We start from the raw sequence: 24,402 nt of genomic DNA on the forward strand, positions 1-24,402 counted from the left end.
ACATTTTTAACGACAACAAAGGGAGTACTCAAATCTCCACGTACTGTTATCTTTCTCCCTCCGTAGGACGTTAGGATTTTGACCTGTGGCGATGCCTCAGTACTTTGGACGTTGAGCTGCGGCCTGCTGTCCCGAAAGTGCCCATTGCAGGCGTCCAGGTGGACGATGTCGCTCCCCTCCCATGCAGCCACCCCACAGTTGCAGGCAGTAGCAGAGCGGTGTCCCCCACAGTCCCACTGACGGACATGCACTTCGAATGCCCGCGACGTGCTCTGGCACAAAAGGAAGGTGCCAATTTTATAGTTATCATAACGCCTAAAGAAGGAGAAACAAAGCCAGCGTTTAGAGACCCATCACATCCACATGGAACGGATGTATGAACCCTTCCAGCATCACAGCTGCCTTGGAAGAGCCTGGACATGGAAGCATCTCTTCAGTATCATGAGCAAGCTGATGCAGTCGCTGTTATTACTTGGGAGTACAGAAGAATTCTTGAGAAAACCTGGTTGCTGTCTACGAGCTGCTACTATGGCAACAGGCATGGATAAAAGGGATAAACATTTGAAAAAAGCAAATAGGAAGAAGTTCCTGATCCCAGTCCTTAAAAAATATGTTTTGGTTCTAATTGGATGCTCTACAGCTTGGTATTCTTCAAAACAAAATCAGTATGCAGATAACCTCATCTGCAACTAACCACTAACTTTTCCTAGTCTGACTGTGTCTGGGCATTTCATATGAATAACAGAATCATAGAATGATGTGGGTTGCAAAGGACCTCAAGCGTTATCAAGCTCCAAGCCCCCTGCCACAGGCAGGACCGCTAACCTCCACATTTAATACTAGACCAGGCTGCCCAGGGCCCCATCCAACCTGGCCTAGAACACCTCCAGGGAGAGGGAGGAGCTACTGCTAAAAGCTTATGAAAAGAAAGTTGGTTCCCTCCCTCCCCAGCAACTTCATGGTAACTTTCATTTCCTCTCTGAATGGATTGCCAGCCAATGTACTGCATGGTTTGGAACAATCCTCTCATCCTTCTCTCTATGAAATTCATTGCTCCACCTGAGCAAAACCATTTTGCATGTGTTACCCCTCTGCACAGACCAGATACAATTGCTAAAATAGGACCTGCAAGAGCATCATTCTCTCCTTGTTCTTCTGTTTCCTCATACCATGATCCTGTTTGACTGTCACTCTGCTTTATCACCATGTGATGTTTAAAAGTAAAGAAAATAGGGGCTGTATTTTTTATAATGTGGTTGGAGATTTCCCCGTATAAGCCAACAGCTGCCGTCTGTAAAAGCAGTGGGTTCTTCTGCTTCCTTTTAAGGCACTGCACTTAGTTTTAAACTTCATCTTTAGGAAAATAGGCATAGTGGAAACTAAGTCATAAGCATTTTTGGTTTTTTTTTTCCAGTAGAAACGAAAATGTAAATCTGAACATTCAAAATAAATAAGTAAATAAAATAAAAATATCAACCCCTAAACTAAATAACAGGATTATTTCTATGTCATGAAAACATCGATAATTTTTCAGACAGTGGATGCTTCCTGTACAGATGAGAAAATAATTTGTTGTATTTTGGCTCCAGAACAAAGAATGTTTAACATGCATACATCTGCATTTTATTTCTTTCTAGAATGAAAGCCATAGAAAAATATGTACCTGAAAACGCAGCAAGAACTTAAACTCCAACTGCTTTTCTCTGCAAGAAGCCACATTTGACATTATACTTCATCTTGAAAAACTTAGTTTAGTTGGCCGTAAAATGATATGATATTGAATGGTTTTGCCTCATCTTATTTTCTAATCAGGTACATAAATCCTAAGTACGCTGTGCAGGTGCTGCTGCTAAGACTGATTAGAATTAAGGGCAACATAAAAAATAGTCTTGTAAAATCAGGTGCATTTGGACCTTTGCACTGGAAAGACTGAGAAGCCAGAAGTTTAACAGGAATCACTTTTCTCAGTTTCCTTTGACAGACATTTCAACAGGAAGAACCTAGAAGGAAGATGTTTAGAGAGGCTGATGGAAAATAATGCTTTGAAATGGCTGCATCCAGATTAATCAGCTATATCTGGTAAGTAAGACTATATTAGCATATACATTCCAGTAGTGGGAGTTATTTACTGCTTAATAAGCACTGACAGTGGACCTAGTCCAACACTATTGGAAGTCACTTACAGTCCTCCAGTTAAGTCATGACAGATTGCAGAGCACATAACAAACTTGTGATGTGTCTAAATTGGAGCTTTCAGCTGCCTTTGAATTACACAAATGGATAATTGAATGTAATCAGGTAAACTTTTGTGATGTTTATACAATTGTAATTGTGATAATGATCCTTTGGACAACATTTGAGAAATGAAATTGCAGACTTGTGGAGCTAAAATCATGAAGAGAAGTTACTGGAGGTCTTGGAAAAGGGAGCTCTGCATATTTTTGTGACCAGGTACTAGTGCTTGTTTCTAAATGACTCTCCATAGTGCACTTTCCCATTCTGCTTCTCTAACTGCCTATAGCAATGAGGGTACTGGATGTGGTTTCCTCTCTCCTCAGGCATGTATTTTTCATGCATCAAGTTCTTGTCCTGAGGTGAATTTGTGTCTGAAATTGTGCACTCAATCCAAGAAAGTAAATAAATGTACTCCCAAGTCTTTTGTGATGTCTGTCTGATGTTAAAGGAATCATTTTTGTTGGTTTGTGGTAAGGGGTACAGAAGGAAATAGAAAAAAACCTTACCACTGGTAGCATTAGAATAACTAATGCAATACACTCTATCACCACCAAGCTGTCTTTTGAATTCACTTCTTACTGGAGCTTCATGTGAACTTTATCCTCCAAAGCTTTGTTTATTTGTTGATGTTTATTTGTTGACATATTCCTCAGGACTCCCTCTTTCCTTGCAAGTACCAAGTTGTGACCCTAGGAAGGGTTGGGTGATGCTGAAGGATGTTCTCTGGTTTCAGAGCTCATCACTAAAGAGCGGCTGCATTGTTCTCAGTCTGTTGGGTTACCTTCGGCAGCCATTGGATGCTTTGGGAATTTCCATGGGTTATCAAGTAAGAGCAGCAGTCCTATGAGGGCTGCTCATGACCAGCACTTATCTGTGGGCTACTGTGATGAGTGCTGTTAAAATTAAGTGCCACCCACAAGCATGAAGCCTTACAAGCCAGGGATGTTGTCTTTATGAGGAAATGGTGTCATTCCTTCTGTTATAATATTGATGGATGGGTTTGTGTGTGTGAGGAATCTTTAAAAAAGAGGTTTTTTTGTTTTTTTTTTTTTAAGGTAAAATGCAATATAATGTGAATGATATATATAGTTTGTGAGTCAAGAAATATTTCCCTTTTTATATTCTGCCTCACAAGGATTTTCTCCATATTTAGTTTTAAGCTAATACTTCATTTTACATTTAAGAACCTACAATTTATGTCAGGAAAAGCTTTTATGTTTATACTGTGCTATAACTAATAATGAGGGCTCTGCTTTTGCTTTACCAGGCTTTCACATTTGTTTAATTTTGAAGTTACTTTACTGTAAAAGAAAGAGCTCTCTCTGGATTTTAGTTAGTATAATTAATGCTTTTTCACAAGGATGCACCAATATACAGAAATTGATTGTGCCTACATGAAAAATACAACACATTCTCCCTTGATTTCCCATCTTTTCTTTTGATTAAAAGAATAAAATAATGGCAAGATAGATATTTCTACAGAAGCAGACCAGCCAGAAGCACACCAAAGGGAAGTGCTGTCATTAGAAGTGTGAGTTTGGGTGGAAGCATTCAGTCTGCTGGGAAACACTGAGGCAATCTCCACCAAGGAGCAATCTCTAAGAGATGCTGCCTTAGTCGTGGTCAGCCATTAAGTGAGGTCTAGAGGAGGTAGAGTCAAGCTCTACCCCTTCCAGGAGTACAGCTAAGTTACTCTCACCTGTGCTCCCACAGCTGACCCGACACTTGCCTCAGCTGATTAATTAGAGGTTCAGGCTGTGATTACCAATTTCCCATACACCTATGAAAAGCAGGAATCTGTTTATATGTGGCCTGTCTGAGTAGAAAATACTCCTACTGTTTTGCTTTTTGTAGTGTTTGTTGTAGTGTCTGTATTTACGTGCATTTTCTTGCTTTCTGTATGACAGGTTTTCCGCAGGACTCCACTGAGAGTGGATGGAAGAGTTGCCAAAGAAGCAACTGATGCCCATTTTGCCACAGCAGCAGTTCTGGTAAGCTGACCTACAGTATGCTAGGTGGAATGATTTCCCAGGGTTTTATTGCTTACTGGATGCTTTGCTGTTGATCTCAGAGGCAGTTTTGGTAGTTTCCCACCACATGCTCTCTCATGACAAAGGGAAATGCTTCAATTCCATAGCTCTGTGTCAGCCTTTGTCTATAGACTGTAAGTTTTGTACCCTGAAAGATACAGGAATTGCATTCCCCACACCCTATATACAGAGTTTAAACATTGTTCTGAATAAATTAACTTTTTTTTTTTTTTTTTTTTTGGGATAGGCATGAAGAGAAGTTGTTTAACTGACATCTAATAGGGTAGCATAATCATTACAGTAATTGAAAGAGATATTATTTACAGTAATAAATGGGAATATAAGTAGGAGTAATGGGACTGTGAAATGATGGGTAAGAAACTTGGCTGAGTATCAAGAAGTGATATATCTTAGTGAAATAACCTGGTTATTGTGGTGGCTCATTTAAAGCTACACTGGGCAAAGCAGTAATGAATGTCCACAGCAAAGCAGTATGTGGTTATTGAGGGACCAGGTGTTTCTGGGTCTCTGCTGCCTCCAAGGCAGGATGCCAAGGAAGGATGGGCGCTCCCAAACTCCCTGTGCTCAAATGGAATTGTAAATTGCTTAGAAACATTTCTGTGTGCTTTCAGTAACAGGGTTCCAAACTCAGCTGTTAAAATAAAATTTCTCTATATTACTTTAGACCTTTTTTTCTTCCCCATGGAAGCTATATAAAAATATTCTACATGGCTGAGAGCATTCCACCATGCCAAGAAATAATTTTATGACTTCCTAAACGTGACAGCTTGTTAGGTCCCTGTCTGGTCCTAGCCCTAAATCAGAAGGGAATACTTTAGAACACAAATGTATAGAGTTCTAAAATATTATTCAAACTTTTTAAAAAATATATATGAATTGAAATAATGGCAGATACCAAGAAGCACATCTGTGTGCCACTCTTAGCTCTTTCTCCGCTTCTTTATGTTTAGAAATAAAAAACTTGACCACATTATAGACAATACGCATCAAAGAAGGAGGGAAACTGGAAAGTCCAAAGTGTGCAGAAGTAATCTCTTGGCTGAGACTATTCAGTTTAGGCGGTGTCTTTATTTGAGGCAGTTGTGTAGACTTTAAAGGAGCCACTGTCCTCATTTAATTGAGATATTTCTTCAGTTTTAACGTCATTTTAGAGTTTTTGTTCTGACAAATACATGCCGGTGCCTCCAGAGCATGCTGGATTGAAACTGGGACATTAGAATATCAAAATTAGAATATCACTCCTGCTGAGCCCCTGTGGACACTGTGCTCATAAAGTCATTATCTGTGCCATTAGGAGGTTAACGGCAGAATGACAAAATGGAATGTGATCTGAAATATTAGTAACTTCTGTTCAAACTTGCCAGATGCAAACTCTAAAAACTTTTTGTTGCATTGAATAGCTAGGATGCAGCAGAGGTTTTTAAACACAAAGATACCAGCTTTGACTCATTAAGCCTCCAACCAGCTTATGCAGGAGGACGCTGGACAAGACAGAAGGAAGTAAAATTATTTTTGGAACTTTTTGCACACTTTCCCTGATACTTGTCCCTGTTATTTGCTGAACTTCTTTTATCTGAGACAGTGTATCCATTTTTATCTACTTTTTCCTGATTGTGTGTAAACCAAATCTGGAAATAGATAGGAAAATACAAAAGCATCCTTGAACCGTGGGAATTTTTATCAGGCATTACTAAATTTCTGGGAAGGACACAGAGGCATAAGGGGCATAATGGCTCACCCAGCTGAAACAGGGGTACCTCTAACACTATGCCATCTGGAATAGAAACCCTCTTGAAGTCATCAACGTCACTCTTGTTTAAAGAGCATGTTGGAGCCTGACCTTGAAAATTATTCATTCTCAAAACCATAGCAGCTTGAAGATTAATCCATTTCCAGTTCTTTTGTTAAAAGGAATATAAACAGCTGGAAGGAAACCATGTGTATTACTGAGGCACTACATTAATCACTATAAGCAAACTAATACAACACTCTTTTGATATTCTAATGTAAAACCAAATGCATGCTATATCCAGAAACTGAAAACTGCAGTAATTGAGCCAAATTATTTCAAAGTACAATACTCACCATCCATCAAACGTGATAATGTGTGGATCAGTGAAAGAGTAGCAGTTCCCTGTTGGGAGGTCTTGAACTGTGACCTAGTTAAAATGAAATGTGTAATGAATACAGTCTACACAGCAGTTTTTCTTCATTACCACTCCTCTCAAAACATTAGGAGCAAGATTCATGTGTCAAGTACAAACTAAAATCTGACTTCTAAAACATGATTGCAGGTGGGTGCAAAATACGCTTTGCTTTCAAGCAACTGAGTTTAATCACATGCAGTATGGGAGTTCAAAGTGCTCCCATTCTACCCAGTGTAGTGTGCTGGCTGGTGAAAAGAGATTTTCTAATAAAATTTTTGCTAAGAAGTAGATCATTCTATGAAATTATCAAGAGAGTAGAGTGCTCGTTAAATTGCACTAATTTTAATGCCTGAAGTACGGTAGAAGGTATGCTGTAATTAAGTAGCATTAGCATATTTTAGCAATAGTTGCTGTCTGTCCCCTAGTTTGACCTTAGATTTCCTGATACAGCATATGAATGGCTGATTTATATATTTAATGTGCTCATTATTGATTGGGTGCTGGTGGTGATGGTCCAAACTAGGCTGGTGGAGCTGTCTGCATTTGGCACCTGAACAAAAGAGGAAAGGATCTAATAGAACAACCATCTTCAGCACAAACTCATTGTTATTTGGACGTAAACTTGGCCGTAGAGGAGACCTAAGAGTCCCAGTGACCTGCAAGAAGCAGGTGTGTCTATAAAAAAGAGAGATCAAGCAAATCCCTTTGAAGTCGCAAGATCTGAACCTTGGGCCGTGCTGGGCCCGCACTGTCTCATCCACTGGAGATGGCACTATGTCAGGGCCATATATCCTACTATCCAATTCCCAGAAGTGCAGAACTGGGGTATACAGTGATTTGCAGTATGAAGAGCTCCCAGTCACACTGATAGAAGTGATGAAGTGTTATGGTTTTCCCATATCCAGCCTGCCAGCCTTATTTCTTGGTTAGGGCTGTTAATTCCTTGCTCGCTTACTGCCCGTGAGAAATCCAGAGGTGCAATTCAGTTAGTACTGCCACAGACTGCAGAGTAAGAAGAATGGCCACTATATCCTTGTGCAACCTTTTAGTGATAAAGCAAAATTTAGCTTTTAGAAACAGTGGTGAAATTAAATAAATTAAATTAATTAAATAAATGAGTAAGGGGGTGAAGATAGAAGCACAGTAGCTGATAAAATTCCTCACCTGAGGCAATACGTCATCTGTATTTCAAAATGTCCCTTAACCATCACACAGAAACATTGCTTAGACACCCACAGGTGTCTGGCATCCCAGACTATTAAAGTGATTGTCTGGAGGAACGAAGGACTGAGCAGCTTTTTGATCTGAAATCAATTGTATCATTTGTATTTACTGGAGTGAAGTTAAGAAGTATCTCTGAATTTTCCCATTTTCTCCATGTCCACAACCTACTCTGCTCTGCTTTTTTCTTTTTAGTAGCAGCAAAGGACATAAGTCTTAGTTACAGGCAGCCTCGTTTGCCGAAGAAATCATTTTTCTTTTCCTATGTGTCTGAATTTGCCAGGATATTCTGCCCACCATTTCTACTCCATTTTAAGATAAACAAAACATATTTGAAGAAGTCTGAAGGACTAAATACTATGTGTATTTTAATGTATGGGTTTCTCCTTGATGTGTTGCAGGAACAATTTTACATTAATACTTCTAATTAAGTGCAAAGTAGCAGTGGGGGAACCAGGGAGGAGGGAAAATAATGTCTATTATGTATCCATACATCAAATTTTAACTGAGATAGATGGAATTTATTATTAAAATTGATTAATTCCATTTCACGTTTGCTGCATTTTCATATTTTAATGGAAAGCATTCTTAAGTTACAAGAAAAAATATATGTCTGTGAGTGCACTACATTGAATTAGCTGCGATTTCTGCTCAAAGAATCTCTGTGAAAAAAGGCTGTGCTGGAGAGGAGGGGGAATAAGCACATGCAAGGCATTTCACATTTGAAGACAAAAATTCCTTTGGTCCCATTATCTTATCCTACCATGAGTAAATCCACCAGAGTCAGGGCAGTGAACTTACAGATTTAACTGGGGGCTTATTTTCAATTCTTTCAAATGCACCAGCTTGGACATGCCGCTGCTCTGAGAGTTTTAGCTGAGTCAAATCTACCTCCTTTCTCATTCCCCTGGGCTGTGGGATTATGGCTCTCGGAGCTCCCAGCTGTGGCTCTGAACAGCTCCACGGACAGTGAGCCAGCTCCTGTTCGTCACGCTCCTTGGCCAAGCTCCCCGCGGGGACGGTCTGCCTTGCCTCTGTGATCGATTCCCATTATCCTTCCTTTGGACATTTTGTGCAGGGATGAATGAAGAAACGGAGTGGCTGTATGTGTCATCAGAGGTGTCATGGTGATTCTTGGCATGGTCACAAATTGAACATGGCACTGCCAAGTCCCTTTCCTCCTTTCCACTTCCAAGGCACTGCCTTTCCTCTGCTTTTCTGGGTGTTGTTCTCCAAACCACTGTCTAGTTGCGTGTATAATTCATCTATTTGGCTTACTGATGGGCTCACTACTAATGAAACCTACATTTGTTAAAGGGAAACACTTCACTTGTTTGTTTTCATGGCATGTATAGAAGTTTTGTTGATTTACAGTGTTGCCCAAATGTTTGTGTGGTTAAGGTTTATTGTTGCCTCATTTTATCTGCTACTACACCTTCTATTTAAATTTGATACATTATTCAAACTATTTTAGGACCCCACCTTTACATCCTTTGAGGCGTGAGCCCTCCAAAGCACATCTCTGTGTCCAACTGGCTCGGCTCTGATGTGGCTGATGCGGTTCCCATCCTGAGTGAAGTCGGTGACGGCTGTCACTGTTAGTACAGCTGTTGCACAGCTGCTTTCTGAGCAGGGCGCCGGCACCAGATCCACCTGGCATGCTGAGAGGACGATGTTTGGGGCCCCAAGTAATTGGCTATCTAAAATGAACATGAGCACAGAGTCTGACAAGAGGCATCCAAACAGTCACCCATCCCCATCTAACACAAATGTTTCACATTCCAAGACACGCGTTGAAACCAGATGGGTTTTCCACAAAGATGGTTGAAATTGGCTCAATCCAGCAACTCTTAGCACATTCTACTCTCTCTCTTTTTTCTTTCTCCAGTAGACAACATTCTGAAACACACTGATGCTATTTTCTTTAAACAGGTGCTAATATTTCAGGAATTAAAATCTTATCTTTAAGGACCCGTGACCAGGAAATGAAGATGATTTGTTCTTGTGACAAAGAAAGAGATGAATCTATGCTTATGGAAAACATTTATCTTTCACTAGCTTTATTATAACAAGGTATGCGCTGGGAGTTATTTAATTTGAGATACAGAGGATTTCTGATCTGGAAAGGTAGAGTTCTTCAAGTCAGCTCTTAGTGAACTTTATATTCATCACAGGAAGATAAGTGCAGCACATTTGGATAAGTAACAGATTTTCTCTTTAATTTGGCTATGTTAGATTATTGTGCTTTACTATCCAATCACTACAAGATTAAGGTCATGAGGTTAAATTCCCTAAAAATCTATGGAAATGCCATGAGTTACGATGATACTAGCTCTTTATCTGTGATGGGTGGAGAAGTGATGGGTATTGAAAAAAGTCAATATGGGAATGGCAACTCAAATTATTCACACAGCTTTGATCGTTGTATCTTTCCAAATGGAATGTCTTCTAGCAGCAAGGCTAGTAGTGTCCATTTCCCTTGAGTCTTGATCCTCCATTCTAAGGCCCCAGAGAAAGGACAAAAAAAACCAACACAACAAAAATTCTTCTTACAATTACTTTGTTAATATTATTTATGAGCACTGAATCATGACAGCATGGTCTGTATTTTGGATGATTGTCTGATACTCAGGAAGTCATCCAACCCTCTATGAATTCTGTGGTGGGTAAAGAAAGAAACAGTGGCCTTTCCAGCCTACCAGAATCCCACTACTGATTTCAGGGCTGCTAACATTTGTGTTTGGTATTTACTTTTCTGTTCCAGACCAATAATTATCAGCAGATAAGAACAGTTATAGAAACTGTGGCAATGGAATGAATCTGATATGAAAATAAGTGATTTCCATATAATTTTTCCAATTTGTTGAATTGCTTAATAATTTATAGGAGATGGTATTCAAGTACATTAGGATGGTATATCTAAATAGAGCAAATAAGCAACATTTTGCTCCTTATGGAAATGAACCATAAAGCCTAATTGAAATTAACCCTGTAGGGGTCTCCAGGAACTGAACTAAAAGCCTGCAAATGTTAATAGCATATTATCTCTCATTCCCAATCCTTAAAGTATGCCTTACATCCTATAGAAAACTCCTGGCTCATATTCAAGGTTCTTGATTCAATTAAATTGGAGGTTTCCATGAGGAATAGTTATTGCCATTACAGCCTTATGAGCTCTGCTTACAACCCAGAACAAAAGTTTAAAATCAAAGGAAATCATCTTGTCAAAATAGCAGTGATAAACTTAACAAAAACTGAACTCCAGTTGCTCTGCTGTGCCTTGGTATTCGTTATGATATTGTCTGAACTTAGAGAGATATTTCCGTGCTTGTAATTAGCTTTCTTATCACTTATTCCCTACATAATTAACAGAATGGTGTTGTTAGATGGACTCAGTCAGACAAGGAGCTTCTCTGTTAATTTACTCAGTACAAGCGAATCTCAACAGAAATTGTTTTTATTTTCAATTTATAGCACCGTGGTCGACATTATGTTTTACAGAAGCCCACAGCATTCTTTCAGACATACAAATCGACCTAACAGATATTAAAACCTGTGACTGTGCATGCACCCAGCAATATGTAATCATCCTTAAGTACATACAGATATACTGTTTAACACCGGCTTAAGTGTGAAGCACAGAAGCACCCTCAGTGTGGAGTAATGAGAGGTCAGAGTTGGTCATTAGTTTAAGCTACAGAAATGTGTTGATTAAACTGATGGAGATTTGCCTCTTTAGTGACTAGCTCCTTCAAAGGTTAGTTAATTGGTTGAGTTGTGTCTCTATCCTGGCAAGTCTTGGTAGCAACACATCATGCCCATTGACAACCTGAAAATCTGCTTCTGCATCTCTTGCCTCACCTCTTTTTCTCGGTGAAATGCATATTATGGGACTGGAAAAGACTGTGGCAAGGCATCAACCTCAGTTCAATCTGCTATACTCAGAAAGTACCCTGATTGTTTAAGTGACTAATTCTCATTTGATCCCTATAGGTGTGATTGTTGCTCAGAGTTTTCAGGGCTATCCCACCACGTAGCAGCCTGCATTCTCAGCTAACTCCATATCAGAGAAAATCTGTTCCCATGAGCTCAGCAAATGTTTGCATGGTGGACTGGCAAAGACAGTAAGCCAAGAGCAATATGGGGAAGGGAGCAGCACTGAGCCATGAAGAAACGCAAAGTACTCCATGTATGAGAGCCAACACAGCTGCTGGAACCATAAGGTACTGTTCAGTTTAAGATCACTGTGTTATGATATCATTTGAATAATTTCTTGGTTTTTGCCTGTCTGTTTGGCTGAGGATGGGGGAAAAAAGGAGAGGGATTCAGAAAGGGAATCAAATCCACACTTTGGTAACTTTTTATTTTGTTTTGAAACTGGATTTTTATACTTTAATCTTCTCTCTAAACATTTTTCTCTTGAACCATCTTAGGAAGAAAAATAATTCCCTTGTTAGAAAAATGGATGGGTGTTTTATTTAGTGCAAATGGCAAGTTAGAATATTCCCCTTGGTTAAGCATGATATTACACCAGGTTAACCTCAGAAAGCATATACCATTTAAAAATGCAAGAGAATTTTCTAAATGACATTGTCGATGTTTCCAAGTAAAAAAATATCTTTAGTGAGAGAGTAATATATTATCATAAGAATGATGTTTTCTTCTATATTGAGAGAGACATCAACTATAATCCAGAAGAAGAAAGAAAAAAGGCTTCAATACACATTTAGTGAATAATAAATCTGCAGGTGAACTTCTTATTGATAATTGATGATTTTTTTTTATTTTATTTTATTTTTTTATTTTTGTCTTAGCTGAGACCATTGCTGCTACAAAAATTTAAAATGGAATATTATACTCTTGGAATTTTAAAAGTTCTTCTTTTCACAGTTATTTCACCCATAAATCTCTGTGGACTGTTGTTCACACTGCCACTACTCAGGTATTTCTGATGCCAAAAGCCTGAGTGATACCATCTATTTTATTCTGCAAATTGTTGACTGAGGCTGTGGGTTTTATGGCCTCTGCCCTTCCTAGTTATTAAAGTCTTATAATTTCTGTTAGATTTCCTTCAGATATATTGTAACAGAAATGCAGCAAAAAGGTAATCACGTTGACTCATAAGACTCACCCAGATCCTCAGTACTGAGCCGCAAGGTGATTTTACATGAATTGTTGTACCCGGAACAGGTAATGGGAACAGTGCTCAGGATGGTCAAAACATGCTCCTTGCCATCTTCTGCAATTTGTAACGATTCTGGTAAAAACTGAAAATAAGATCATTTTTAGATCCTTTTGACAGATTAAGGAAGACGATGCTGATATTTATGAAATTTTGAATGTCTTTAATCGCAGGCCAAGATAATTGCTTTTAAAATAACAGTAATCTCCATGATAACAGTAATCTTCATAACAATCAATCATCTTCAACTTTCCAAAGGTAAAATTGTTGTTAAAATGTTTTAATGCTCCTTGAAATTAAAAATATATAAAATAATCTGTTTATCATATGTAGTATCTAATTATTTCTCATTTCCTCATTTCAAAGCAGTGTTTTATTAAGGCTGAAAATAGAATTACCATAGATTTGTTTTACAATAGATTTGTTAATTACCATAGAATTTGTTCACATTTAACATCTTTGGTTGACAGGAGATCCTATTGCAGTGCGCTGAGAGAAATACCTGAAGTATTCATAGCCTGAAGTGCAGCACTACCTCTTGATTATGCACTCTGTAGTTGTTCTCTGTCCCAAGTGCAAAGTGAGTGCATTTTTCACCCAATTCCTCTTCCCTGCTATGGCAGGAAGAAGGATTTCTCTGTACATGATGTATTACAGCTTCAGTGCACTGGGAGAGGAGCTCGGGCTGGGTGGTTCCTGCATGTCTGTTCTCCTGGGGCAGGAGCAGAAGCAGCAGTTGGGTCCAGGCAGGAAATGAGGATTCCTGTTCAGAATCGTTTGAGTTGGAAGGGACTTTTAAACACCATCTGATCCACCTCCCCTGCAATGAACATGGACACCTACAGCTCCATCTGGTGCTCAGAGCCCTGCCTAGCCTGACTTTGAGTGTCTCAAGGACGGGGTATCCACCACCTCTCTGGGTAACCTGTTCCAGTGCCTGACAGCCCTTAACTATTCTTCCAGCATTACACTGAACAGGCTTCCAGATATTCTAGATCCCATTCCCATAGAGCTCAAGTTAGGATATTCAAATATTCAAAGTACTGCCGGACTGACAGTCCCATCCTTGGGCAGGATCAGACCCAGAACTTGTGCTGAGTATGACTTATCCTCAGCAATATGTTCTTTGTAGTGCCAGTAGATAAAAAGCCATATCTTCATTTATTTTGCTCTGGTTTAGTTGGAATAGAAGTCTGCAGTTTGTAGGTGTGGCTACAATTATACATAACCACAGAGTACTTCGGGGTTTACTAGCAGATGTAGTTGTGCACATTCTTTATGCTGCATTAGTGTCAACACCTGCATGCTCCTCTGATGAGTGTTTCAGGGCATTTTGCAAACAGACTGAAAGCCACATAGTTTATTACAACCTTTTCTCAAAGTGAATGTAAAAGCAATGCTGGTTATGGCCTGTGTTTCTGTGCCCTGTTTTCCAGAGCGTGTCAGATAATATATAAATATTCCCCAGGGGTATGCTGGAGAAGTCAGTGAACCAGGGGTAACAGCATTACCTTAATCCCAGCATAGAAACCTTTGCTCTGCTCAGGCAATGACCGCTGCTCAGGACTGTTCCTCTCAAATGCAGTGACAGTGCAGAAGACCTGCAGCAAAAAAACAGTGTCAACAGTGTGTGCTTTTGTTGAATGGAAATAATATAGCTATGTATATTCCTGTTATCTGGCTTGTAGGGCTGCTTTTTTCTCTTTTTTTTTCTTTTTACCATTGAAAAAGCTTTTGGAGGCTTAAGTGTTAAAAATATTTATGCATAAACCTTAAGAACTGAAAGATTTTTTGATGTCTTTAACAAGCAAAGAAACATAGCTTCCATCTCAGCAATTAATAACATTACATATTAAAACACGATTTCTTTTTCAGTTACCCAAGCACCTTGCTAGGGTTTTAATATTAAATCATTTTAATTAGGGAGAGTTGCACTGTTTGTGGGTGGCTTGTGGTCAAATTTAGGATGTTGGCCTTGAGATCACAGAATCATAGAATTGTCTGAGTTGGAAAGGTTTCTTAAAGGTGATCTAGTCCTACTCCTCTGCAATGAACAGGGACACCCACAGCTCCATCACATGCACAGAGCATCATCCAGCCTGACTTTGAGTGTCTCCAGGGATGGGACATCCACTATCTCTACAGGCAACCTATTCCACTGTTTCCACTACCCTTATTGTGAGAAACTCTTTCCTTATATCCAGGCTAAATCTTCCATTTCAGCTTGAAACTGTTTCCCCTTGTCTTATCACAACAGACCCTGCTAAAGAGTCTCTCCTCTTTCTTACAGCCCTGCTTTAGATACTGAAAGGCTGCTATCTGGTCTCCCCAGATCCTTCTCTTCTCCAGGCTGAACAGCCCCAGCTCTCTCAGCTTGTCCTCATAGAGAAGGTGTTCCATCCCTTGGATTCCAGGCTTCAGCCTACCCACTGTTTTTAAATGTTTATTTATTTATTTTTTTTAATTTAAATTAGTTTGACAGTCATCCAGACGCAGAAACAATGTCAGCAATGGAGGTTACTTCTTTCTTATTGCCATAAAAAAAAGATGATGCAGAGGTACCTGCAAGGTTTATAGTGTAAAAATAATAAAATAATTTCCCCCAAACAACGACAAAAACAACCCCACCAAACACAGTGTGCTGTGCCATGCCATTTATGTCTGATTCCTAGCACAGTCACGCAACCTTTATCTCTGCCGAGCCCATGCACCATCTGCCATCTTAATGTTTCATTGCTTTCACGAAACCCAAACTGCTAACATCATTTCTAGGATCATAAGATTAAACTACAGAATTTTTCCTTAAAGCAAACTTACAGCAGGCTCTGAAACTGTAGCTCTCATTTTTGGGGGACTTTTTTTTTTTTTTCCTTCTCGGAAATGGAATAAGAGCTTGTGTCACAGTAAATCAATTCCAAATGGGCAGATGGCATATTTACAGTTGCTGTCTTTCTGAAGCCTCAAGTGACCCATGAAGAAGCAGCAGACTGATGTGATTTACTTTCTGTGGTGAGGAGCTCCCTTGGACAGATTCTAAGGCTCTTCATGTTTCTCACTGGCCATCTCAGGCACTACTTTCATGGCTGGAGCCAGTAAAACCAATGCAGAGCCAAAACATTTCCAGGTTCATGTGACAGACTCTTTAGCAGGGTCTGTTGTGATAGGAAATGGGGAAATGGTTTCAAAGTAAAAGAGGGGAGATTTAGATGGGATATAGGGAAACTGTTTTTTATATTCAGGGCGGCGAGGTACTGGCACTGGTTGCCCAGAGAGCTGGAGGATATCTCATCCCTGGAGGCACTCAAGGTCAGGCTGAATGAGGCTCAGAGCACCTGATGGAGCTATGGGTGTCCCTGTTCATTGCAGGGGAGTAGAAGTCGATCACTTTTAAGAATCCCTTCCAACCTTAATAATTCAATGATTCCGTGATCCTGTGGACAGGGGTTGCTCACTGCTCTGGAGTATTTCCTTCTGTGTTGAAAAAATCCCTCTTTGTTACCTCAGAGTTACTGTTCTCCTCCAATGCTGTGCTGTTTGTGCTTTTCTGCTTTTTACCCAGAATGGAGTCACCTTGCTGCACACACAGCGGTGCTGGTGAAGGGCATCTTCCAGAAACCCCTGGGCAATCCCCATCCCCATTCCCTGCACATAGCTGTATATTTTCACATTGTAGAAGATGGTGTATTACTGATAAAAAACCTGAATCAAGAATAGCTCGTAAAGATGTGCTGAGATATTATTAGTCTGTCAGCTCATTCTGTCTCTACTTACAGCATCTCTGGAAGTGAGCAGAGCTTACCCAACTTGCAGTGTACAGACACCCATCATGAGCTACATTTCATTCCTGTCTCTCTGTCACAAGCTCTGCTTGTACTGCCTTTACCTCGTGAGGTGCTCAACCAAGCCATGTTCGTTGGCTACGGAGCTACAGGTTGACAGTTTGTCACATCATTATTATGATAGTCATTGTGAGGTTTTTTTTTTTTGCCTTCAGCTAAACACTCATTTTTCTTCAGTTCAGTAATCAACTTCTTTCTCCTCTTTCCCTTCTCCATCTATGAATGCTGCTTTTTTAAAGCAAAGAGATTAAAGCAGCACTGACAGCCATATGCTGATGGCCATGACATGTTAGGCATTGGCTTTCCACAAACTCATCAGATCAAATATCAAATAATATGAGTTTAAGGGTGTCCTCAGATGGGACAACTTGATCCCTATCAGCTGTGGGCTGCTCCTTCTCTGTGCATCTTCCTATAGGGCAGAAAACTACTTATAGGCACAAATTCCTGCTAGAAAAATGCCCTAGTAGATAAGAAATGTCTTATTTCCTGTGTTTTGAAGCAGTTTTATGCCTTTAAGTGGACTCAGATTTCTTCCCACTTCACAGTGAATCCTGTGAGCTGCATACTCAGTGAGAAGCAGAGTACAGCCATCGATTTGGTGGAGGTTGGGTAGCTCTGGGAATTGATTTGGGAGAGTATTTTAATTCTGGGAGGTGTCACCAACTTTAGCAAATTTCCCCTTAAAAACTTGAAAATCATCATAATTTTTTCAAAGCTTCTTGAGTCTAAATGTCAAACAGGAAAAGACCCTAACATTCCATTCTTTTCCACATCTCTAATTAGTTCTAAATGCATTGCAGGAATCATCTATGGAAGCTTGAACGTGTAGTGAGGGCAACCTCCCTGACAGCATCCCAGGGCCATGACACTTGTCCCCAAAATGAGGAGATCTGCCAGTTTGGAGTACTGGGAGTGGATGGAAGCAGGTTTCTGACCCAGACATCCAGTCCTGTGAGAGATGGGTGGAGTCCCATCTCAGGTCATGCTGCTCAGGTCAGTAATTAATGTTGGCCAGCTGTAGAGAGCTCTCTTCTCAACATTAGGGTTGAGCAGTTGGGATACCTGTGCCCACTGACTTAATGCCTGTGTGCTGTGGGTACAGTACAGAAGAATGTATGAATTTTCTCTATTAATTCCCAAACTGGAACAGCACAGCCCATGTCAAAAGGTAGGCAAAGGGCTGCAAGGTAGAGCCTCTCATGCACACAGATGGCTTGCAAGAGAAGGATTGGCAGGGAATTGATTTTGACAGGTGAAAGGTGTCTGGTGATGGCTCAAAAGACCTCCAGATGTCCTGTTCTGCTCAGATTAATGCCAATGGGCTGGGGCTGGATGAGTGGTTCTATAGGGAGCAGCTGTGCTTCAGATCCTGTGAAAGGAGAAAGGAGGAGCAGATCTGAAGGTAAGTATTCCAGGGGAAGCAGTGAGGTAGCTCTTGAGGAGTTCCCCTTCTCGCTGCTTCTCCCTCATTCCAAGCCTATCTGAAGCACTGTTTCTGTTGAGATGCTCTTCGCACTCTGTCTCAAGTTTCAGAAGCTAATTTTAAGAGGAGGCATAACCTACAATAAGGTGATTTTTCCCTATTTCTATTGTTGAGCCAAGTCTAATGGCTGGGATGGGTTTCACATTTAAGCACTGGGAAAATTCATTCCTTTTTTTCTTGAGTGAAAATGAGCATTGTTATATATCTAAATACTTGTTTATGGTCTTTTGGCTGGATTTATTTTTGTTGTGTTGCAGTGTTCTACAAAATGCCCAGTCTGTTAAGTAAATATTTAAGTAAAACACTTTCTTTTTACAATGCCTATCATATTTTATTGCTATTTCTGAAAGTTTTTTAAGTAACTTGTTGATGCCTCACTGAGGGACATGATTAGTGGGCATTTTGGGGATGGGTCAGTAGTTGGACTAGAGGATGCTAGAGGTCTTTCCAACCTTAATGACTATATGATAGTTTACGTATGGTGACAATTGCTCCTCATTGTGTGAACTTCGAGATTGCCGTGCTGAGCAAAATTGCACAGTTTTCTTCTAAACACCTTTCTTAGCATAACTCATTACTCACAGCGTGCCGCTATAATTTATAGGTGGCTGTGCCTCAAGGAATTAAATGACCTTTCTCACCATTGCATAAATCAGGCCTCAGAATGCCAGGATTTTTGTATCACATGGAGTCGGCTTCTTTCAGAGCTCAAATATAGACAGTGGTGTGTTATAGATTTATTTAAGCAGCAATAGTTTCACAAATGTTATGCTGCCAACATTACTGTCTGAAATAACAAAATTGGAGCCAAAAGATGGAGGAGAAATGCACACCTGACAGCCATTAAAAGATAACTGGCTGTTTAGTCAATACAAGTTCAGAAATGTTGGCTGGTAAATCTCTACTTCTCTCTAAGGTTTGACTGAGTATTAAAATATATTGATAATATATGACTAACCCATTACCTGGGGACTTTCTGATAAATAAAATATAGCTTGGATATAAATCATTGTGAAAGTAATTAAACAACAAATTAAATGAAAAATTTTTCCACTTGCATCTTGTTTGCAACATCCTAGGCCCAAACCACATCTGAGCAGCAAAGTTTAGTTTTCAAGCATCTCCCTATGGTAGCATTACCATTTCTTCATGGTAACCCTATCAATGCTTGTGGAGTTGCTTCAGGTTTACACCTCTAGAAGTGAAAGGAGCGTCCACCCCTTTGTGACTGTTATTAGAAATCTTGGATGGGATGGCAAATGTGTACTTTTCTAAAACCCCTACTATGTAAAACTGAATTCCCAGCTTCAGCTGGGGCTTTGTTGTTTGGCTTTCAACAGTGACAATTTATGGCTAATTGTAATTAATCAAGAAGGCCACAAAGTCTGTTCAAGAAGAATAAATAGATAAAAATTCTAGCAAGAAAAAGAACATTTTAGCCTCACCAAACTAGCTAAATTAAACATGGCTTTCAGCAGAGGACAAGAAGGGCTTGCAGAAAACTTAATATAATAAAAATGGTCTTATAAGGATTTGGTGATGAAACTAGTTAGTAGAACTATATTTTCTCTGAATCCCTCAGGACTGTTAAATCTAGATTTGAAGTGATTACACGTGAAATTGCTTTGATGAAAATATCTCTTTGTAACACAAACTTGTCTTGAAAACTGGCATAATTTTCTGCATTGTGTTGTATTATAAGTGAGGGCTGCATCCGTCAGATTCTGAACTCAGGAGGCATAATTATGAGGAGGAATAAGAGAAAAACCTATCTAGATTGTGCCATGGTTATAAATGATTCATCTCTTCAAGAACTGCAAAAAGCTTATTCGCGTTTCTTAACTATCTCAAAGAGGAGCTGTGAAATGTCAAGACTATTTCCAACCTACTTTTAACACAAGGCCATTATCCATGTTTATTCTTTCAGTTCATTGTAGCATCACTAATGGCTCTCTGCCTGTAAAAGTTATGAACCTAATTTAACTTTAAAAGTCTTTTTTAGTACCATGAAAGGCCGTGAATTCATACACAAGTCAATTTTTTCTATGTCTTGTATTGGCTTCAGCTTTGTTGTTGTTGACACTAGATCAGTGTTGCCATGTAAGCCATCAAACACACTTCTTAAAGATTGTTTTATAATGAATTCTATCTTTCAGCATACTATTGAACCACAAATTTGGAATCAGAGAGGCAGAACACCGTGAAAAAGATCATAAAAGTAAACCTAGCTCTATTTTAAAATGTACTTTCTCTTCTGTGGGAAGATGCTATTGTGTCTCTGGTCCACAAGTATAAAAATTACTGTGTACATATAACTGCGTCTGTCTCCAGTGTAGATTCTTGCTGCTGCACAGTACAACAAACAGCAAGATAGAACTCTCTCAGGCACATGTTTCTATTATTGTACCAGCTTTATGGCGTTCAGGCTGTAATGGATGCGTAACGTTGCCATTAGAAAACAGTAAAATGGACAGCTTCCATGAACACCATGCAGTCCAAAGTAATGTTACATGTCCCAAATCTGGTAACAGCTATATAAGCCTGTTTGAAATCAGGCTTTCATTTTGATATTTTTTTCCCACTTTAGATGCAAATGTAACGAGTGAGGTGCAGCCCTAGAGTACACCTGGAGGAGCTTTCAGATGGGATTTGACCCTACTGAGTACCGGACCACGCATTGCTGCATTACTGTGTCTCCCAGCCGGAGATGTCCGCTGCTTATGTCCAGGTAGGAGCACATCTGCAGGGTGGTGTCCAGATGGATCTGCTCCTGCCTGCCTGGTGCAACCAGACGTGACCAGAGCACCACGTAGCGCAGCCCCCAGGCAGGTGAGCTGTAGGCACATTTCAGGTGGGCACGACCTCGCATGAGTGCAGGGGTTATCACTGGCTGCAAAGTCAGGCTTGGGAGTTTTTCTGAAAGGCAAAGCAGAAGGATTCGGGAGACAACATTTTTAATGCTCACTCAACAGGAAGATTTCAATGTAACTGAATGTGGGAGAAATGTCACTGCTTTATATTCTTGTGATTTGATTATTAACTATGTAAGCAAAATACTTTATTTTATATGAAGTGCAGAAGTAGCTATTTCGTTACTGATTGCCCATTGCTATAATGTTATACCTGGGATATTGTGTTTTTCATTTTGCATTCAGAACGTTATTGAAATGAAGCATACGGGTTAATACAAATTAATTATTCCAGCAAAGGCTGCCAGCTTTGCATTCCCAGAAGCAGAACCTTCTGACCTGAGTTTTGCAGTAAGTTACAGGGGAGGTATGAGAACAAATGATGTTGCAGAAGTGAACTCAAATAGCATCCAGCTCATATCACCGTGGTGTGAGGATCCTTCCCAGGCTGTGCTGGGACATTCCTAGTTTGCTCAGTTTAGTCTCACTCTGTCCAGAATAGTTCTACTGCTCTAAAAACACAGCCTATTTCTATAGGCTTCAATAAAGAATGAACTCTGAAAGTTTTCTTCCTCTTGAGGAGAAACAAAAAGATGTTTAATACTGTAGGGCAACGTTCTGTCATTTCCAGAGTCTTGGACTCAAAGGTAACAAGAAACTGGTGCAGAGGCTTTGAAAGGATATTTTAAGAAACTTTTTTGAAGGAGTATAGAGAATGTTATGGAAGGCCAAGGCAGTAAGGCATGAGGCAGAATGAAGAACTGATATGTCCAGTGCTTAGTGGGTTTCAGACAGTGCATCAACATCCCTCCAGAACTTCAGCTTTGGGTGCTTCCCATCCATTGCATATTATTGCGAAAGCATCCTTAAATCAAGAAATTAGAGAATTACTGAAATATATGTTGGGGCGGGGGGATTAAAGTGGAAAGCTTCAACACCAGTGGTAGAAAGTCACTGCTTTGGGATAGAGGGGAAAGGAAAAATTATCTTCTTTTTATGGATAATGCAGGTGGATTAATGTTATTGAATACATATGATTGGGCAGAAAGAACAGAACTAATCACTGAAATGGTATTGGTAAAAAATCTTCAAGTGTGGGAGAAAGCTCAGCTTCTTCAACCAAAAGTTTACTGAAAAATGAAGGTTTTCAGGTTAAAAAAAAAAATAAATTTCTGAGAAAGAATCATGAAAATTAAAGAGCAGCTTCATTTACTTTAATGTGTGTTTCTTTCTCTTTTTCTTTTTTCTTTTTCTTTTTTTTTTCTTGAAATAGTAAATTAATCTCACTTTCTTTAAGCCTTTTTGGTTCCTTTGTCTTCTTTTCTCCATGTGAGAATGTTAAAATATTGATAAAGATAAGAACATCGTTCTCTCTCCCTTTAAAATTTATTTCAACTTGCATTTTTTTTCTAATTGAAAGGCAATAACCCTATTTTCACAATGTGTCATGTCTCTGTCCAAAAATGCTGAAAGGAAATTACAACGGTAATTTTTCCTCTTTGAGGAAGAACCATATTTTCTGACTAAATCTATATGCACCTGAACATGCTCTGAAGTTCAGAAGGCTTAACAGAGTGAGCAATTGCTTTCTGCTATTTCCTTTGTTTCCTAGTTACCGAACAGAGGTTAGATCCCTTGTAGTAGGATGAAAATTATTTCTGATGAGAATAATTACATATATGTCATGAAAAAGATTTTTATCAGAATTTTTTTTCCTCTTAGTTTCAGAATTATCTTTCTAGGTGATACCAGGTTATTTAAGATAAGAACAAGCCTTAGAAACAGTATTCTGCATACAGTCCCTTTTCATAACCAAGATACTTCCACTCACTGGCTGTGCATCTTCCAGCCAAAATGGAGTAAAATACAGTAGGAAAGGTAACAAGTGATCTGTAACCACGTAAGCTTTTCAGTAATACAAACCAGCTTCCATTGTGTGCTGATAATAATATCTGTACCTTGGGAGCACCTTGGAGAGTGGCTGATTTATTTTCTACATAGTCTGCATCTTACTGGGAGTGATGCTTGACTGCAAGGTCACTGAGATGTGTACTGCAATACCAGGACCTCTGAACAGCAGCAAGTGTAACAGAGACAGTCTTACTGATGAATACTTCATTGATCCTCACCTTCTGCACAGTAGCCCATGCATCCTTGAGTCGGCTGCAAGAGATAAACAAAGAACTCGATGCAGTTCCTGACAGTGATGGGTATCTGGAACAAGCAGCAGTCCTTCGTGCCCTCGAAGACCTGCCAGGTAGCACAGGCTGTCAGGTGCTTGCTTTCACCCGGAGCAGGCAGGGATTCGGACTTCAGTGACAGCCACACTGGAGCTTGTGTCCCACATTTGTTCATCTGAGGATGTGCACAAAAGAAAGTTTGTTGGAAGGTGGTTGGACTGAATGGAGAGCCATCAGAGACTGTGATTGTAGGATAGCAGGAGTCCACAGTGCTCAGAACATCCCAGCCAATGCTTTAGAATCTTAGAATTGTGATGGAATAGATCACAAGTCCAACCCCAGCCCACCCGCACCATGCCTTCTAAACCTGTCCTTCAGTGCTGTACCTCCTCATTTCTTGAATATCTCCAGGGCTGGTGACTCCACTGTTTCTCTCAGTATCTTGTATCCCTTTCTGAGAACAATTTTTTCTTAATATCCAACCTGAACATTCTCTGCAGCAATTTAAGGCTGTTACCTCCTTTTCTGAGAGACCTTACTCCAGATCATCCCAGCTGCAGCTGCTGTTGCCTTGACAGCTCTTTCCTCACCTCCCAGGATGACCTAGGTATGTCTTTCAGGCTAACCCTCTTCCTTGTTTTTGAAGGGAAACAGATACAAGTTATATATGAATTGCTCAAATGTTCTGGGGTTTCATACCTTCAGTTCTCTATATACTAACAAATTCAATCAAATCCACAGATTAGGTCCCTGAAGTCACTGAGTACTGCAACCAATCACATGGGAAAGGGCTGATCCTAAAATACTTAAGACTATGGCATTTTGGGTCATGGCTAGAAGTTGCATCAAATGTACCTTTCTTATCTTACAGAAATATGTTCAGGCATCTCAGATCTGATGTGGGCTAAAGATGCGTGATTACCCAAAGCTGTCTTTAATTTTGCTACTTCAACGTGGAGTTTAGGCAAAATCCTCACTGGATAAAATATTCAGTCAATCGTAATGGTAACTTGTTACTCTGTGCTGTTACCCATCATTTGCCAGTATGCAAAGTAGAGTGATATTTGAGTTAAGGTTTGCAAATTAAAACCAAGCACCAGCAATAATCAATTCTCATATATTAGTCATATTCCACAGAGAGTGTCTGCTGCA

General features: G+C 39.7%; 1 protein-coding gene and 2 long non-coding RNA genes across 7 annotated transcripts in view; 2 read left to right on the forward strand and 1 right to left on the reverse strand.

The window, feature by feature from the left end:
• Window positions 1-24,402, reverse strand: part of LOC107317000 (von Willebrand factor D and EGF domain-containing protein-like) — a 160,988-nt gene that overhangs the window by 93,911 nt on the left and 42,675 nt on the right. For 2 of the 3 annotated variants that reach the window (XM_015869184.2, XM_015869183.2), the window contains exons 3-9: window positions 23,200-23,425; window positions 20,851-21,077; window positions 14,348-14,437; window positions 12,786-12,921; window positions 9,137-9,354; window positions 6,372-6,445; window positions 45-315 (exon numbers count right to left, since the gene is read on the reverse strand). In XM_015869184.2, the coding sequence (XP_015724670.1) occupies window positions 45-315; window positions 6,372-6,445; window positions 9,137-9,354; window positions 12,786-12,921; window positions 14,348-14,437; window positions 20,851-21,077; window positions 23,200-23,425 (1,242 nt within the window). Of the gene's footprint in view, window positions 1-44; window positions 316-6,371; window positions 6,446-9,136; window positions 9,355-12,785; window positions 12,922-14,347; window positions 14,438-20,832; window positions 21,078-23,199; window positions 23,426-24,402 lie in introns of all 3 variants that reach the window. The other variant, XM_032445856.1, reaches the window with a different exon arrangement.
• LOC107317003 lies at window positions 1,599-17,684 on the forward strand. Its single transcript, XR_001556675.2, has 5 exons — window positions 1,599-2,079; window positions 4,143-4,226; window positions 9,587-9,727; window positions 11,648-11,877; window positions 17,479-17,684. It is a non-coding gene; the product is annotated as an uncharacterized LOC107317003 (long non-coding RNA).
• Window positions 23,444-24,402, forward strand: part of LOC107317001 — a 38,023-nt gene continuing 37,064 nt past the window's right edge. For all 3 annotated transcript variants that reach the window (XR_001556671.2, XR_004307952.1, XR_001556672.2), the window contains exon 1: window positions 23,444-23,857. This is a non-coding gene — a long non-coding RNA (uncharacterized LOC107317001). The remainder of the gene's footprint in view (window positions 23,858-24,402) is intronic.

The sequence above is a fragment of the Coturnix japonica genome, chromosome 7, assembly GCF_001577835.2.
Source record: "Coturnix japonica isolate 7356 chromosome 7, Coturnix japonica 2.1, whole genome shotgun sequence".
Taxonomy (NCBI): Eukaryota; Metazoa; Chordata; class Aves; order Galliformes; family Phasianidae; genus Coturnix; species Coturnix japonica.